The 17,283-nt window shown below is 37.4% G+C and overlaps 2 protein-coding genes across 15 annotated transcripts in view; one reads left to right on the top strand and one right to left on the bottom strand.

The window, feature by feature from the left end:
- Nucleotides 1–8,505, bottom strand: part of LOC127933999 (C2 domain-containing protein 5) — a 30,773-nt gene extending 22,268 nt beyond the window's left edge. For 7 of the 14 annotated variants that reach the window (XM_052531148.1, XM_052531150.1, XM_052531153.1 and 4 more), the window contains exons 1-10: nt 8,260–8,504; nt 7,357–7,453; nt 7,143–7,229; nt 6,879–7,050; nt 6,703–6,798; nt 6,379–6,534; nt 5,801–6,005; nt 3,559–3,713; nt 1,734–1,934; nt 123–211 (exon numbers count right to left, since the gene is read on the bottom strand). In XM_052531148.1, the coding sequence (XP_052387108.1) occupies nt 123–211; nt 1,734–1,934; nt 3,559–3,713; nt 5,801–6,005; nt 6,379–6,534; nt 6,703–6,798; nt 6,879–7,050; nt 7,143–7,229; nt 7,357–7,446 (1,251 nt within the window). In that variant the 5' untranslated portion in view covers nt 7,447–7,453; nt 8,260–8,504. Of the gene's footprint in view, nt 1–122; nt 212–1,733; nt 1,935–3,558; nt 3,714–4,361; nt 4,536–5,800; nt 6,006–6,378; nt 6,535–6,702; nt 6,799–6,878; nt 7,051–7,142; nt 7,230–7,356; nt 7,454–8,259 lie in introns of all 14 variants that reach the window. The other 7 variants (XM_052531157.1, XM_052531161.1, XM_052531155.1 and 4 more) reach the window with 4 other exon arrangements.
- A 5,815-nt stretch (nt 8,506–14,320) lies between these two features.
- On the top strand, nt 14,321–16,663 carry LOC127934539 (troponin I, slow skeletal muscle-like). Its single transcript, XM_052531990.1, has 8 exons — nt 14,321–14,391; nt 14,536–14,558; nt 14,834–14,869; nt 14,988–15,029; nt 15,172–15,303; nt 15,667–15,756; nt 15,843–16,025; nt 16,306–16,663. Exons 5-8 carry the CDS (start codon nt 15,193–15,195, stop codon nt 16,405–16,407), a joined length of 486 nt encoding a protein of 161 aa, XP_052387950.1. The 5' UTR covers nt 14,321–14,391; nt 14,536–14,558; nt 14,834–14,869; nt 14,988–15,029; nt 15,172–15,192; the 3' UTR covers nt 16,408–16,663.
- Nucleotides 16,664–17,283: the final 620 nt, after the last annotated feature.

Genomic DNA, 17,283 nt, shown 5'->3' with positions numbered 1-17,283 from the left:
CCTGAAATCCAGTGAGAGAGCAATAGAGTGGAGAAGCATAATTCTCATAATCACCAGTACCAATTTTGTGCATAAACTTGATTGTTAATTTATAAATGCATGTGAATGTGTGTTTTTCTTACTCTTTGCTCCAGTGCTGATTGGGTCTGCTGCTTCAAAAGAGCTTTAAGGGGCCCTGCATCCTTTCCTGCACTGCCACCACTTCCCATTCCTGTTCATGATGGATAAGAGAGTAATTCAGGCGAAATGAAACAACACATAACTTCTAAACAACCCAGTGCACAATGTTACAATATCCCATGCACTCACATACATTGACCTCTTCTGTGTGCCAATGGCTGCATTTACATGCATTATATTAATTTAAATTTCTTGTTTGCCAATTATGACTTTATTAATATTTTGGTTTCTTGATCATATTTATATGAATTCCTTGACATGTAAGCACATCACTTATTGCATTCACCCTGCTTTATTTATATAGCACCACTAAAAACAATTGTTAACCAAGGTGCTGTACACTATATCGAATATCATTAACATTAACATTTACAACATGGTGTTAATATACACTTTTTTTTTTATCTCTTATGCTCAACAAGACCGTTATATTGTGAAATATGATTACAAATTTTGCAGTCATTACTGTAGTCTTCAGTGTCACATGATTCTTCAGAAATCATTATAATATGCTGATTTGAAACATTTATTACTATCAATGTCGAAAAAAGTTGTTTTGCACAGTATTTATTTGGGGAAACCTTGATACTTTTTTCAGGATTCTTTCAGAATTATAAAGTTAACAAAAAACAGCATTTAAAATAGAAACCTTTTGTATCCATAAATGTCTTTAGAGAAATCTTACACGATTCAGCACACATAATTGCGCATATCACCAAAGCAGTGTGTTTATCCCTCTATGGTTAATCCCGGGAAAGCGTGTTTATTCTGAACCAGCCACAAACATCCAGGTTCTGAGGGGTCCTACGTGTTGATTCCCCACGTACAGTGTTGAGCAGTCAAATCACAACTCGACGATCGGACCGTACAGTGAGCACATAAAAATCATGAGCTTTGGCTTTACATAACATGCGATCTACTCGTACAGTGTGAGTTGGTACCTTGCCGAAATCGCACAGAAATCGCTTAGTGTATGCCCGGCTTAAACCATTAAAGTAATGTACGTATGAACACATTTTAAACATTCAGAGACTTTAAAGAATTAACATAGATTGCAGACAAAAAAAGTACTCTACTCATTCACTAGCTGGGCAACTTAATCAAGTCATCACTTTTTGACATATTAAAGCACAATTAATAAACAGTTTCAGACACACAAGCTCAGATCCCAGGCATTAGGAAATTAGATTTTCGGAACCAGCTTAATAGAGACAACAGAAGGCTGCTATTTTTATTCTTTTTCTAGTTTCTTCTTCCATTGGCAGAGAGATCTAACCTGCAGTCAGGCTAACAGAACACACGCAAGTGGGGTTTTGTTAATCAGGGAGCTCAGAAGACATTAAACCACACCACTCTATCATAACATGCACTCAGAGTGCATTTACCAAGAGATGTGGGCAAATGAGAAAAAAAATCTATTTGTTAGTTTGCTTTATTCAGCAACAGGCATGATCTTCTGTCAGGGGACAGCGCAGGGGATAGTGTGGTCACACTGGATGCAGTCACAGCATCAAGGGTCAAAGGTCATAGGGACAGCAGTGGGTGTGTCCTACCAGAGGCCGCCAGCAACAGTTCCTCACTGAAAGACACACTCTTTCTCAGCATGGCTGAGTCTGATTGGCTGACATGGAATGGGGGAGGAGTTGAACTCATGGAAGCCATCCTTGGCCGTAAGTGAAGGGGCAGATGGGCAGAGGGGAGGGGAGATGATTCATACTCAAGGGCAGGAGCACTGGGACACAGAAATATCCCCACTGACAGAGAAAGAATGAGAAAGAAGTTTGGGGAGGACAGGTATGAAAGACATCATATGAGAAGAAAATAAGGGGAGACTGAACTACACAACAGACAGGGATGCAAACTAATGATAGGTAAATAAAATGGTTTTCCTTGGATTTTATTTTCAGTAGGGTGTTTTTTGACAGTATAAGCTGCAGTTTTGCCACATCTGAAATTCAAAATGTCAAATCAGATTAACTTTTTTAATGCATTTCAGAGGTGAATTATCAATTCAAGGTCTGCTCCCCATACAAAGTTATTTTATGACTTCAGAATAATGGCCACAAGTCATATGGACTACAAAACTTGTGCTTTAAGGTGAGGTTTTTTTAGTGAGATAACATGTGCGGTACTCAGTATATATCACGGTAATGCATATGCACAATACGGTTATCGTGGGCTCTTCTTAATACCATGAATAATTATATATCACAAATTATTCCCAATTTGGAATGCATTTTAAGAACACTTTTCCCATCAATACTGCTGTATGCTGCTTGAAAGAAGTGCACTCTGATTTAAACAAGAAGCATGAAAAGCACATGGGGGAACAAGTGAGAGACACGCTGAATGGAAGCACAATGTTGTGTTTGTGATAAACAGCCATGGATCAGTGGCAGACTTGAATCCTGACTTGAGTATCACTATAATTCATTCTACATGATAAAAAGGTGGCTTCAAAAAGATCGGTATCGTGATTGGTTATCAGCAGATACTGCTTCCTATGATCGACAATCGGTGGATGATGAACCTTAATATTAACCTTACATCTGCTTCACAAAAATACCTCTTAAGATGCCACATGTTAAAGGGATGGTTTTACCAAAAATTCTAATTCTGTCATCATTTGCTCACCCTCATGTCATTCCAAACCAGTATGAATTCATTTCTTCTGTGGAACACAAACAAAGTTATTCTGAAAAAAGCTGAGAAGATATTTTGACGAACAACACTGAACCTCATCGACTTCCACTGTATGGACAAAAAAAGACAGTTCTCAAAAATATCTTCTTTTACGTTCCACTGAAGAAAAATAAAGTAATATAAGTTTAAAACAACATGAATATGGGTAAATAATGACAAAACTTTCATTTTAGGGTGAACTATCCCTTTAATAGTTAAACCTTGCAGTAAAAAAAAACAAAACAAAACAGAATATAACATAATTTTTCAGCATGAAAACATTATCAATAAAAGCAAGTAGTTTGCATCCCTGGAAAGATAAAGTAAGAAAAAGAAGTAGACAAACATGCATAAAATTAAAAATTAAAAACAGAACTGAAGTCCTTTAGAAGGGGCTGATTCACATAAGGAAGACATGGTATTGAGTTGATTTTCTTCATAGATTTAAAATTTACAAAATGCGAGATCACTGCCTTGAGTAAAATAAAAATCTCACACACATAGATAAAGTAATAATGGAAGGACAATACAACAAACATAAATTAATTCAACACAAAATTAGACCAAAATAAAGGGAGACACTGGGCCCTACACCCTCTGCCTCTCGGTCACTAATATTGATTAAAATCAAGGTCCATAGAGAGACAGAGAGAGTCTGGTAGAGTGTCAGAGGTCAGGTGGGGTCGGGTATCTTACCGGTTTTGGGGGTTAGGCTGAGCTCGGTGTCAGAGGAGGAGGACTGGCGACTGTAGGACTTGGAGGGGGAGAAGGAGGAGAAGGTTTGTGCTCTCAGAGGAGTGGGGGGTCCTGAGGATAATGGGACCCCTGGGGCCTCCTCCCCAAACACTGGCCTGTCAGAGCAAGGAGGAACACACTCCATCAACACACACAGACTCACAGGGTCATACATGAGGACTGTGCCCGTGTGTGTGTTTGAGCATGTGCATGTGTATGTGTGTGAGGAAGAGGAAGAGAGATTGAGAGAAAGAGAGAAGAGTGTTGACTGCTTGCTGCTGAAAGGGTGAAGCGTGTGAGGATGTCAAGAAGAAAGGAAAGTGCTTTATGGTAGTGGATGAAAAAATAAAATGGGAGAAAAACAAAACAAAATCAAACACTGTGAAAACAAAAAAGAGGCAGGACACAAATGAGACAAACAAGAAGCATGTGTCAGCCAACCAAAGCACAACGTTTTAATAACAAGGGTCGACTAATGCCTTCACAAGGCCAAAATATAAAATTAAACAACCCTCCCTGAGAAAAAATAAAGGTATGTACACGAACAACTTAAAAACACAGAAGCCAACCAACACCTCTGATTGGATATACTCTTTGAATGACAGCTGAATGCAGCTTACTGATTGGTCAGGGGCATTTTTAAGCTGTAAAAAAGGTTGCTTTGGCAGCTGAAGGGGAGGGGGCTGGTGATGTCATAGCTGTCTGCCAATGAAGAACGGGGTGACGGGTCCGTGGCAGGGTCATGGGGGTCGAGGGGTACCTGCCTACACTGCCTGGCTCTGGGGGCTTCTGAGCTCCTGTGTCTGGGTTTCATACCGGCGAACAGCAGTGTTGGCACAGAAACGGAGAAGCCCTGAGAAAGACGACTGCTCGCACTGTGAACGGGACTGCTGTGTGTGGAACGACATCCGAGAGTGGAAGGAGCAGCCTGCGGAGAGCTACACACACACACACACACATTCACACATATTTCATACATTAAACAAACACACACTGTGTACTGTACGTCCACAGAGAATGCAAACACACATATAACAATGATATACACAAACATGCACGCACACACAAACAAGGCAGACTGCATGGAGAAAAAAAAATTATGTAATTTTTCGGCTGTATTTTACAACCTAGTGAGCTGACTTCATAGACAGCGCCAAAAAATGCTGTCTAGTTAGGCAGGTCACAGTCCTTCAAACATTCTTAGCTCCCTATAGGAAACGGGACGAGACAACACAAACACAAAACAGAGGCACAAGGCAGCAGTCCAAACGCAAAAAACATCTAGTTTGAAAATGCACAACCGAACAGCATTTAAACTTTTAGCCATCTAACGCAAACACATGCTGGTGCAAGAGAGATGCGGCATGCAGGAGAGCTAAAGAAAAAGACAGTAAGTGCAAGAGGGAGATAAAGAACATGCAGGGGAGAACAAGATTGAGGTGTGTTATGTTTGTGTGTTGAGAATGCATTTCTGTAAAACTTATAAAACAGCAACTCATAAAACAAATACACTCACACACACCCTCCTACTCATTTACATATATAAACAGAAAACAGAGAGTAAACATTTTCTTCTTTTTCAGGTTGCATTAATACCTGTTTAATAAAACCAAAGGAATGTTAGATAATTGTAATAAATTATTTAAATAATAACAAATTACCTTGAACAAAATTGTCTGCTAAAAGAAAATAGATGAAAATCTAAAACATAATTCAAAAGTTTGGAGTCAACATGACAGCAAAGACATTTATTATATTACCCTTTTAAATAAATGCTGTTCTTTTGATCTTTCACAATATGACTATTTTTGTAAATGCTTGGTGAGCATTAACAGACTTCTACAAAAATGTTGCCAACCCTAAATTGTTGAACAGTAATATACATTGACTGAAATTCTGAATTAACAGCCTCTATTTTTACTTTCATTTAAAGGGATAGAAATTTCCATGGATTCATTGTGATTTCTATAATAACCCATACATCATACATTCATTTCTAATCTTAAATTCAATTCTTATATTCAGTGTAAAAAAAATCTAATCTAATGTACTGCAGATTTAACTAGGATAGCTGTTAGAAAAAAAGCAGCAATTTCCAAATCTCTTTAAAAACGGTGATGACCTGCGCACACACACTGACATTTTATCCTTGATTTATAGCATTGGCGGTGCATGCGTATGTGTGTGCGTAGGTGACACTCACTCTTTCATGTCTTTTGAAGGAGAGGAGTTGCTGGGGTGTGTAGCTGTGGCAGGGAATGTGCTGATTTTCTCAAGTGTGCAGGCTGTCCCAATGGCACGAACCACAAGGCCTGATTCTCCTTCAAGGTCAAAACACTGTAGGTACCCCACCACTGCATTCCCTCCCATCTCTAGCACCTTCAGACCAATCTTCCTCTGCAATTCACCTACAACAGAAACACAAATGCAATTACACACCACATGAGCCAAGAAAATATTGACATTAGTGTCTCATATTCCACATATAAGTCTTCTAGCAAGTCACCTTTTAGCAGATGATCATATCCAAAGCAACTTAAAGTACAGTTAGTCAGAGTAGAACAATAGGCCTATATTGTGCTTTCCAAAAGTCCTAGATCTAGGTTGGTAAGACTTTTTATATTTTTAAATAAGTATCATATGCTAACCAAGGCTGCATTTCTTTGATCAAAAAAACAAAAAACACTATAAACAGTAATATTGTGAAATATTAATATAATTTAAATGAACTGGTTTTTCTTCAGTCTTCAGTGACACATGACTCATCAAAAATATTAGTACCTGACATGAGAAAGATGAGTCTCTGTCTGGCCTCGTTGGATGCACGAGGGGTTCTGATACGGTCGATCCACTGATACTCTGGATCCTCATTTACCACAAGCTCTTCCACAAAGCCATGTACCATAATGGCCCGGTAACATCGGGGAATGGATTTTGCTGAAGAAATAGAGCGACAGAGCCAGAATGTGAATGAAAATTCTCAGGGAATGACAAAATAAAGACAAGAAGGAGAGCAAAGCAGGGTAGAAAGTGGAGGAAACAGATCGTCAGAGGGCAGAAAGAAAAGAAGTACAAGAAATGGAAGCAGATGATCTAGATACTTACTACAGAAGAATTTAACCCCACATGATGACTGTCTGAAGCGGTTCAAGTCATTAAAGAGATCCACCTTCACCAGAACGTTGATTTCCCCTCTTATACCTGAACACAATCATATCATCAGAACAAAATAAGTCAGAACTCCTTAATATTACAGACTGAATTTGCTTGTGGACACACACCATGTATAGTGTCATAGATTGGAAGCCAGCCAGAAATGACAGTAGCAGCTTCACTGCAGAGCAGTGGATCGATGTCGATGTACACCTTTCCTATGGCATCATTAGCACTGTATGTGTCATGGTCGAGAACAGTAATCTGCAACGGCTCATCCTGCAAATCCTCATCATCCACCTGAGGGGTAAAGGATAAAGGATAAAGGATAAACATAGAGAATAAACTGCACAATAATCCATCCTAAAGCATGACAAGTTCAAAGAACTTACCTCGAATTTGAACCACTCTGAATTCCACTGAGGATTCAGGGATTTGGGGTACACATCTGTCTTAAATGTTGTGTTTCCAAACTTCACCTGTGGAACAACAATGCATAAGTGCCGCTCTATGATAAATCAAGGGATATCCTACTTAGGGAGCATTTTTGTTCGAATGTGCATAGCAAGAAAAGTGACTGCATTAACAACCTAACACTTGACTGACCTCTACAAAGGCGTCCGTGAGATCGCTGGCACGGTCCATGACAGGCAGGTGCCGCCCGGCAACAATCTTCGCCTTTAACTTCCCAGGCATTATTCATCTATTTAAACATACATGAACACAAACTTACAGTTAGCACACTGGATCGAGGCAAAAAACAAACAAAAAAACAGACACAAAGCAACCTGAAACAGGTGATGACAACAGGTGCCTTTGACAGATTGGAGGGCGGACAGAAAGGCCAGACACTGACTACAGATGCAGATAAAAAGCTTTATATAAAATAAACATGCAGTCACAGAATTAATCATCCCTGTTTACTTAATACATATAACATATATTAACATAACATGTTGAACATACATTTTTATAAATATAATTTACATTTATAGATTGGGTTTTAAAATATTTAGTCAAACCTTTCTCATTATGACATACAGGTTCATAATAACAAGATTATTCAAAGAGTAAAACCAATTTATGATTAATTTCACACACATTCCCCAAAATAACCAATTAAGTTAAATATATCTGCAATCACATTGTTCATGTAAAACCACAACACAGTTAGACATGAAAACGTGATGTTTGCATAATGTTGATAATGTTATAGCATTTAAAGTATACACGTAACGTTACGTTAATTTTGTATAATATCTCCGGGTTCACCTTGTGGTTAGAAGATTGGTAGCATTCATATATATATATATATATATATATATATATATAATCAGCCAGGTATAATACTACACCAGAACACCAAAACCATTTATCGAAGAAATTATTCGACAATATTTCTTATGTAACGTATTATACATGACACAAAGGCTTATTTATTGTATGATTTACTTATGAACTGTTCAGCTAAATTACATTATTGTAGTGTTTTTGATCCTGTCAGCTCACCAGAGTTTCACCTCAGCGGTTCAAATCTGACATTAAAGTCTCCATCGATCCTCGCGCCGATTAAAACGCTTCTTCTGTCATAATTAGAGCTCAGGAAGGCGCATCGTCGATCCTGTGAGCCATTTCGATGGCAATCATATCAAAATGTTGATGTTTATGAGGCTAATTTTAAAAATAAATTTGTCTGTCAGATGAAACGGCTCCCGCAGGATAAGGTGCATCGCTCGCGCATGCGCAGGTAGGATGGACGTGAACTTTCAAAGCACATCCGGGTCATGGACATTCGCAGGTCGGGGTTTTGGGCCAGATGTGTGCTTATTTTTAATATTTTCACTTTCATCTTAAGTTTTGGGTATTATACAAGATCTACCTTAAATCTTTTATAAATCTTTCGAGGATTAAAAGTCAGTCGTAAAATAATCCCATTGCATTCAGAGCCACATAAACCAGTGGATGGTGCAGCCAGACCTGTTATTAGTCCACTATTATTACACACTGCTACCCCACTGGGTCAATGAAAATATATTTTATTTATAAAGCCCCTTAAACAATTGTGTCAAAGCAGTTTACAGTGTTAAAAAGGAAAAGTGTGTGCTGATAAGGGAGGACATATCAGTTTATCAGTTAGTCAGTTCATTGTTGATTCAGTGATGTCGTGTCCAGCTCAGTTCATTTCTCTTCCAATAGTGTCTGTGCGGTCAACTCAACAAAGTTGCAAGAAATTAAGTGTCCCCAACTAAGTAAGCCATAGGCAACAGTGGCAAGGAACCAAAACTCCACCAGTGACAGAAATTAAGAAAAAAACCTTGGGAGAAACAGGCTCAGGAGGACAGTTCTTCTCAAGCCAGACAGAACCAGCATGGTGTGGTTTCATTCCAGGCTGCAACGACAGTCAGATTAGCCAGAGGACTCATCTGGTTCTCGTGGCTTTGTGCCGATGACCATCAAGGTCTTTACAGGGGATCTGTCTCCAGGGTTTGTCTAGTTGACATGGTCTCCGCTGACATGTAGGTCACCTGGACTTGATACGGACTGGATCCAGGTGACTTCAGTGACATCTGATCTGGGTGGCTATGGTGACTTCAGAATAAGAATAAAACCATTGCAACTGCATTGGGTGATTCAGTATAAAGCACGAATACTTGAACCTATTAATAAATGGGTCATTCAAAGATGTGTAGCTCATGTTCTTATTGTGATATATTGGATAAAGTTTGAAACAGTACATTTTAAAAAAAGTGAAAAATATATATACATTTCAAAATTGTTGGACCATAGCCTATTGTTACGACCCTATTTAGGGACCAACATAAGAAAGCCATTCTAAAGGCAACAAACACCACAGTGGCCAGGGCAAAAGTTTAAGTTTTAATCCACAGGTAAAATTAATATCCAAAAATAGGAAAACAGCAAAAGTGTATAACAAACGAATCCTAAATAAGGACTGGTGAGCTAACTAATCTAAACTACCACTAACTCAAGAGTCAAGGAAACTTCCTATCTCCCGAGGAAGAAATCAAACAGCAAAAGTCTTCCGGGTCAGCTCACTTACCCATGCTTTCTATGTACACTGTGGTAACTAAACAGTCAGTCTCTCACCAGCCTTAAACAAAAAAAGAATGCGAAACAAGACTAAACACAAAACAGAGTTCCCAGGGTAAGTCTCCATTGAAGTGCCAGCAGCTCTTAAATAGGTAGAGGCTTCAGGTGTTTGTAATGGTCTCCGCCCACATCCAATTAGCAGCTGCACTCAGGAAAGGAAAGAGAGAAAGAGCAGGGGCTCGTAACACCCCCACCCTTAAAACATTAAATATAATTTAAACAAATTATTTTTAATTAATTGAATACTCCAACTATAAAATTGAAAACTCCACCACAGACCAAATGTCCCAATACACAACTTAAATTTTATTTGACTAAAGTATTGGTGAACTCAACTTTATTAAAATCTTGGAAGTCATACTCACTTGGCAGTTGCTTGGACAGCTCAGATAATGGTGCAGGCAGGAAATGGGTCTCACGCTAAAAATAAGACACGCTCTCAACAAGTTGTTCAGGCCTGACCCAGCAACTCCAGACACCAAAAAGGACTTAATCTCATTATAAAATCTTAACAGGGACTTTGAGTGTCAAAGCCCTTTTTACTTTCTGACTCAAAAAGATGGAGGTCTAGGTAAGAAGCTACTCACTAGATTTAAGGTTTAGAATGGTGCTTCCTAAACCTGCTGTTCACTCAAGAACATTGCCATAGTCTCAGGAAAGCAATTCTTAAATTCCTCAAGAATTACCTTCTCTCCAGGATGAGCAAGATCTGTAGGATTTCATGGTATCTTAGAATTGCAGTTTTAACAGCCTCAATCTAAAATCTGGTCGTAAGGGAAAGAAAAACTTGAGCCACCGGTTAAAATGCATTGAAGCAGTACCTTACCATACACACTTAGCCCAACAAAGTTACAACTACACGTTCAAAATGAAAGTTTTTCCTATATCCTTCTATGAAGGGAAGGACCAAACAAATGTTTACAAACAGCGAAGTCCTCACTAGCTCAGTTGTTACAAGCTGTTTGACTCTTACTGCTCAGTTCAAATTTTTCAAACGCAGGAGTTCTCCCTCTCCCGCGCCAATTTTCCTGACTCCAGTTCTAACCTTCTCAGCTTGGTCAATTTCAATTCGTTTTTCCTTTAACCTGCAGTTCATGGACTTAAAATTCCTTCACATTGAGACTTCAACAAAGGAGTCTTTATGCAAGTCAAACTGACTATTCTGCAAAACGTTTTTTTTAAGCAGCATCACCTGAAGATTCATTTTGATCCAATATAGATCAACTTTGTCTCATAGTAGCCTTAACACTACCACGAATACAGTTTTATCAGAATCCGCAATTTGCTTAAGTTCTGCTTTCCAACAACTATTACCGTACTAATGAAGGAGACTGCAAAAAAAAAAAAAAAAAAAAAAAACCACCTTCTCCAAAATCAAAATCCTCCATCATAAAACTTGTCACTACAAAAAGGTAGTAAGAACCTACTGTAAAAATACAGAAGCAAATACACGAACTTTACCCCATGAAACACCTACAACCCATGGCCACTCAAAAGTGGTTTCCACAAAAAGAATGGCTAAAATTGGTCAAAACCCAATTCAAACTAAATGCAACCAAAGGACATGCACAAGTACTGTAGCCATGCATCAAATACAAAAGCATGCAACAGTACTAAAACAAAAGTAGAAATGCAATACACAAAAGCATGCTACAAACAAGCAAAAGTAGCAATGCATCAACTTACAAAGCAAGCTACACGACACAAGTAGAATTGCCTCAATCTCTTAAAGCAAACTACAAAACACAAAAGTAGCATTGCATAAATATAAATCTCACAAAGCATTCTACAAAACTATAGCAGTCCACACAAAAGCATTAAGTAACAAAAGATACTACAAAGAAGTAGCTCTTCAAACAAAAGGCGATTCATATCCCGGACGAGCCCCCAATTTATGTTACGACCCTATTTAGGGACCAACATAAGAAAGCCATTCTAAAGGCAACAAACACCACAGTGGCCAGGGCAAAAGTTTAAGTTTTAATCCACAGGTAAAATTAATATCCAAAAATAGGAAAACAGCAAAAGTGTATAACAAACGAATCCTAAATAAGGACTGGTGAGCTAACTAATCTAAACTACCACTAACTCAAGAGTCAAGGAAACTTCCTATCTCCCGAGGAAGAAATCAAACAGCAAAAGTCTTCCGGGTCAGCTCACTTACCCATGCTTTCTATGTACACTGTGGTAACTAAACAGTCAGTCTCTCACCAGCCTTAAACAAAAAAAGAATGCGAAACAAGACTAAACACAAAACAGAGTTCCCAGGGTAAGTCTCCATTGAAGTGCCAGCAGCTCTTAAATAGGTAGAGGCTTCAGGTGTTTGTAATGGTCTCCGCCCACATCCAATTAGCAGCTGCACTCAGGAAAGGAAAGAGAGAAAGAGCAGGGGCTCGTAACACCTATTGAATAAACAGCTCTATTAGCAACAGATTTGAATAATCCTCTTTAGTTTTGTAATAGTAGTTGGTTTGTCTCACATTTTAAAACATTACATCTTGGATGATAAATTACAAAAAAACGGTACAATAATATATATAAAAATACATACATATAGAAATGTAGATACACGCATAACTGCAGTCACCTTGTTCATGTGAAAACAGTACTATTACAGAGAGACAATAAATAAATAAGCAGACTGGCCCCATAAAGCCTATTTTTTATAAAATCACCAAAGTATTCACTTTCAGAGTTATTTATTTTCATCTGATAAATAATAATACATTGGACTTATAATAAACAGGACTTTATCATCTGTTGGCATGGATGCTAATATCATTTTATGTATCTTTAGTTATTATTCTTGGTGTGATTGTGCCCTATATGCCTATTACTGAAATGACCCAGTTTGTGTCTAACATTAATCCTTACATAAGCAGGCATCATGTTACCTAAAATCCACACCTGACTTGTCATCAAAGCCTATTTTTGTACGCATGTGTGGCATCATTTGTGTGCACGCAGTTTGTTAGTGGGATAAGTAGTATTGTTTATGTGCTTCTGTTCTAAGGATCAATTTGATATCTCGTAAATATCGGCTTAGTTTTAAATGAACAATTGGATCAGAGGGGTTTTCGCCTCATTGAGCTGCCTTAGGTGGAAATTGTTGGATCAAATATGCTTGCGGATGCATGAGAGATATTCCTGACACCCAAGCTGTGGAAACCATTCGCCCGGAGAGTCTGTCAGTCGGACCGGCTGATCGAGTGGCAGAGCAATACATGGCCTGGGAAGCAGACATGCCACAGCTCTCCGTATGAAAAGGTTACTGAATAAATAGATCATACAGTACACCTTCAACACAAAGTTCTTCCTCACTGAATCTCAAATGAGTTTTTGGTAAACAAATAACCTGCAAGTAAAAGTTTTGTGTGATTTCTTGACATTATTGTGGACGAAGATGTGCAAAAGCCCAAATGGCCCTGACAGTAGCTCAAAAAGAGATAAGGATTTAGTCAAGTCAAGTTACATTAGCTCGTTATACAATACAGATAGTTTCAGAGAAATAAACAAGAAAATAACTGTTTTAATGTGGCAAAGTTCTTCAATTATGAAACAAATACAACTTTACCCATAAAGCAGTGTCATTGGTGTCACGTCAGTTCAGTGTTAATTCAGTTGGTGGATTCTGATGTGAGAGGACAACAAACAGGATGGATTTTTTTATGTATTTTATTATGAACTCGTCTTTTGGCCACAAGCAATGATCGAAAGTCAATATGCCTTAATAATGGATTTGTTTTTTGCTTCACAGGATGTTAATCGCTAGACTGGAGTGCTGTGGATTACTCGTGGACTATTGTGATGTTTTTATCAGCTGTTTGGACACCCATTCAGAGGATCCATTAGAGTGCAAGTGATGTAATGCTACATTGCTCCAAATCTTCGATGGCCTGCATATTTTCATTTTTGGGTGAGCTATTCCTTTAAAGAACAATATGTGTTTCAAACACTGGGATAATATTTTAGGTCCTGGGTGGGTGGGCAAATGGTGTTTAAAATTAGTCTGGAAGTGAGGTTTGTCTAGGAACATGTGAGGGTGAGCAGGTGCTGATTGTTCTGACCTATGACTAATGGACAGAGACGTTTGATTTATGCAATGTCTTGTTATTTGACTGTAATACATTTGCTCTAAAGAGGTGAAGACTTAATGAACCGCAGTGTCCTGTAATTTACATATCTGCCTGTCCTTTTTTTGATGGTGGAGTTTTCCTTATACTTACCTGTTCTTTTTCACAATTTCCCGTTATAGGACGTGCCATTTCTGTTTGCTATAATACATTTGAGATGCATATAAAAACTTATTTTGAGTCATATACTGTTTTAGGCTTTGAATTACTTTGTCCTTGTGGCATTGGACACACACACACACACACACACACGGCACTCTGATATGTTGAGGACAGCTGCCCATTCATTCTCATTCCTGTGTCTGTGAGCTAAAATTACAAAGCTGCTGCCTGTCACACATAAAAACGATTGTCTCTGTCCTGTTTGTGCTTCCAGAAGCTGCAGGCAACTCCTCAGGTAACACATCTCTCTGTGTCAGCCGCCACTCTTTCCTAGAAATCTCTCAATGCGGATCAAGAAACTGATTTAGTTTAGTCTTGTGATTGCAACTAATCATAATTGTTTGTTTTTATTTTTGCTTTCGTTTATTTGATTTTACAGGTTTCACAATGGCGGACGAGTAAGTGTTTTATGCATTATTTTTCATGAGCATGGCATGAACAAACATTTGTTTTTAATATTATTTTCTTCTCTTTTCTCTTTGCAACCACCAATAAACATAACATCTGCAGCAAAGTAAGTAAATAGTCTATTGTATATGTGACTGAAATAAGAGTAATATTTAGTTAAAGCGATAAAAGCTTTAATAACATTATACAATCATTTTCTGATAAGGAAAATGTGATTTATACTCTGTATTTTATTCCAATTTTGATTACATTTTTGTGTATCCTCAAAGCCTCCTGCTCCATTGCCCCCTCGAGTGCAAGCCAAGGTATTCAACAGTACTATGATTATGATATTGTGAAATATTCAGTGATTTCTACATGGTTGAAAGACACAATATAATGTATAAAAATTAAGATTAAATTTGTTTCCTTTTTTTTTTTTAGCCGAAGTCGAAGATTTCTGCATCTCGAAAACTTTCCTTGAAGGTATGATAGTGGTGTGTGTGTGTGTGTGTGTGTGTGTGTGTGTTTTCTATACTTTGAGAACTCAAAAAAGTAAATCTACATGTAGCAGATATACTGATTGCTGTTTTTTGTTAAATGTCTATTCACATATTTTTTTTCTCAGATCCTTTTGCTCCAAAGAGCCATGGATGAGTTGGAACAGGAGAAGGTCAATCGTGATGAGGAGAAGGTGAAATATCTGAGCGATAAGCTTCCACCTCTTCAGATCACCGGCCTTTCAATGGAGGAGTTACAGGTTTGTAAAAGACAACTTCATCAACATAAACAGACACTGACCGAAATGCTAGAGAAATCACATTATTTATATAGTTTTTTCCACATTTTTAGGACATTTTTAATAATCACAATTTTTTGTACTTATATTTATACGTATATTATTATATTTATACGTATATTATTAAACGTATATTTATTTACATTTAAAATAGTTATATTCTATAGTCTAGTCTAACTCAAATTGAACAATTTATATTTTTTTCAGTCACCTTACAACTTGCATGTTTCTATTTGTGTTATTTTATTTAGATTTGATAACTTAAATATTATTCACAATCATGCAAAATAGTAGTAGTAGTAATAATAATGATTTTGTGTCCAGAAACTATGTCGACAGCTCCATGCCAAAATCGATGTCGTGGATGAGGAGAGATACGACTTTGAGGCTAAAGTGAATAAAAACAACAAAGATGTGAGTAAATAAAATATACCTTTTCTAAACCTAAACTAAAATTAGATGACAGTTTCTGTAATGGACACAGTGTGTGTGTCTGAAAGATCCATGAGCTGAAGCTGAAGGTGCAAGATTTAGGAGGGAAGTTTAAGAAACCTGCCCTGAGGAAGGTGCGTGTGTCTGCGGATGAGATGATGCGAGCGCTGCTGGGCTCCAAACACAAGGGCTCCATGGACCTCAGAGCCAACCTCAAATCTGTGAAGAAAGAAGACATTAAACAAGAGAAGGTACACCTGCATGCTCTAATGTATGATACTCACCAAAACATGAACTCATTTTACTCTGGAAGCTTGATTCCACCATGTGATAAAAAAAAAAAAAAAAAAAAATTGTAGTCTCACTCAGTACACATAGTGAAATGGGGCAAATATGCCTACTTGCTTCAAAAAATATATTAATTGGCCTAAAAATCATTCTTTGTTTTTAGAAATTCAAGAGAATAAAGAAAATATATTTTCAGTTTTTTTTAATTTTCATTAAGTGCAAGATGCATTTGTGTTTTGTCAGGTTATATCGACGGAGGTGGGCGACTGGCGTAAGAACGTCGAGGCCATGTCTGGTATGGAGGGCAGGAAGAAGATGTTTGATGCTGCTGGCGGAGGACAGTAATAGCAAAGAGTCTGTATAATTGTCTATATGTGTATGTGTGTGCATTTGCTATTAGTGACAGGTGAAATCAAAATGAAGAAAATTGCCTGAGTCACCAGTAAAAAAGAAACAATATGCATGAATACGAATCTCTAAAGAAAGCTCGTAATTATATGAATATGGAAATGTTTAATGCTACTTCGTTGTATACTATTTACCCACTTAAGGTTAATAAAATTTCGATCGTGCTAAAATGGCATGCTTTATTATGACTACAGACTGTCGGGATATATTTTTAATACACACTGGATGGATAGAGCTTCACAACCTTATGTGATTGACGGTTTGGGTTCCTCTTACATATCAGGGTGGTGAGGTCATGTTCAGATTATTCACACTGTGTGACTGACTGTGTGTTTGTGCACAAGGACAAGGGATTTTTTTGGTCAACACCTGTCTGAGGGTGACAAAAGAGACGAGTAATGCGGCCTGGTTTGGCAGGAACACTGTATGAACAATGGTGTGGATGTAATGTAGTAAAGAAAGAGAATGTGCATGACCTTTCATAGTACTCTTAATAAATATATATATATATATATATATATATATATATATATATATATATATATATATATATATAGGGATATTTTAAATCCAATTTAAATGCAAAATAACTTTTTTTTTCTTCTTTTATATCAAAAGATTTGAGTTGACTACTGGACTGTTCACAAGTTTCGGGTATGTAAGATTTTATGTTTTTGAAAGAAGTCTCCTATATTCACCAAGCTTGCATTTATTTATTAATAATTAACTTTTATTATTAAGTTAAAAGAATACTATTATTAAATATGATTTTAAAAAAAAAAATTTTTTTTTTGAATAGATTTTAAAATGTAT

This window comes from Carassius gibelio, chromosome A18, assembly GCF_023724105.1.
Source record: "Carassius gibelio isolate Cgi1373 ecotype wild population from Czech Republic chromosome A18, carGib1.2-hapl.c, whole genome shotgun sequence".
NCBI lineage: Eukaryota > Metazoa > Chordata > Actinopteri > Cypriniformes > Cyprinidae > Carassius > Carassius gibelio.
Note: the sequence above shows the minus strand (reverse complement) of the source record. Positions and strands in the feature narration are given on the sequence as shown.

Excerpts from the sequence above, each read along its gene's own strand:
- LOC127934539 (XM_052531990.1), top strand. The coding sequence starts at position 15,193 with ATGGATGAGTTGGAACAGGAGAAGGTCAATCGTGATGAGGAGAAGGTG. Across the intron at positions 15,304-15,666 it reads TTTCAATGGAGGAGTTACAG|AAACTATGTCGACAGCTCCA; the intron begins GTTTGTAAAAGA and ends TTTTGTGTCCAG. Across the intron at positions 15,757-15,842 it reads TGAATAAAAACAACAAAGAT|ATCCATGAGCTGAAGCTGAA; the intron begins GTGAGTAAATAA and ends TGTGTCTGAAAG.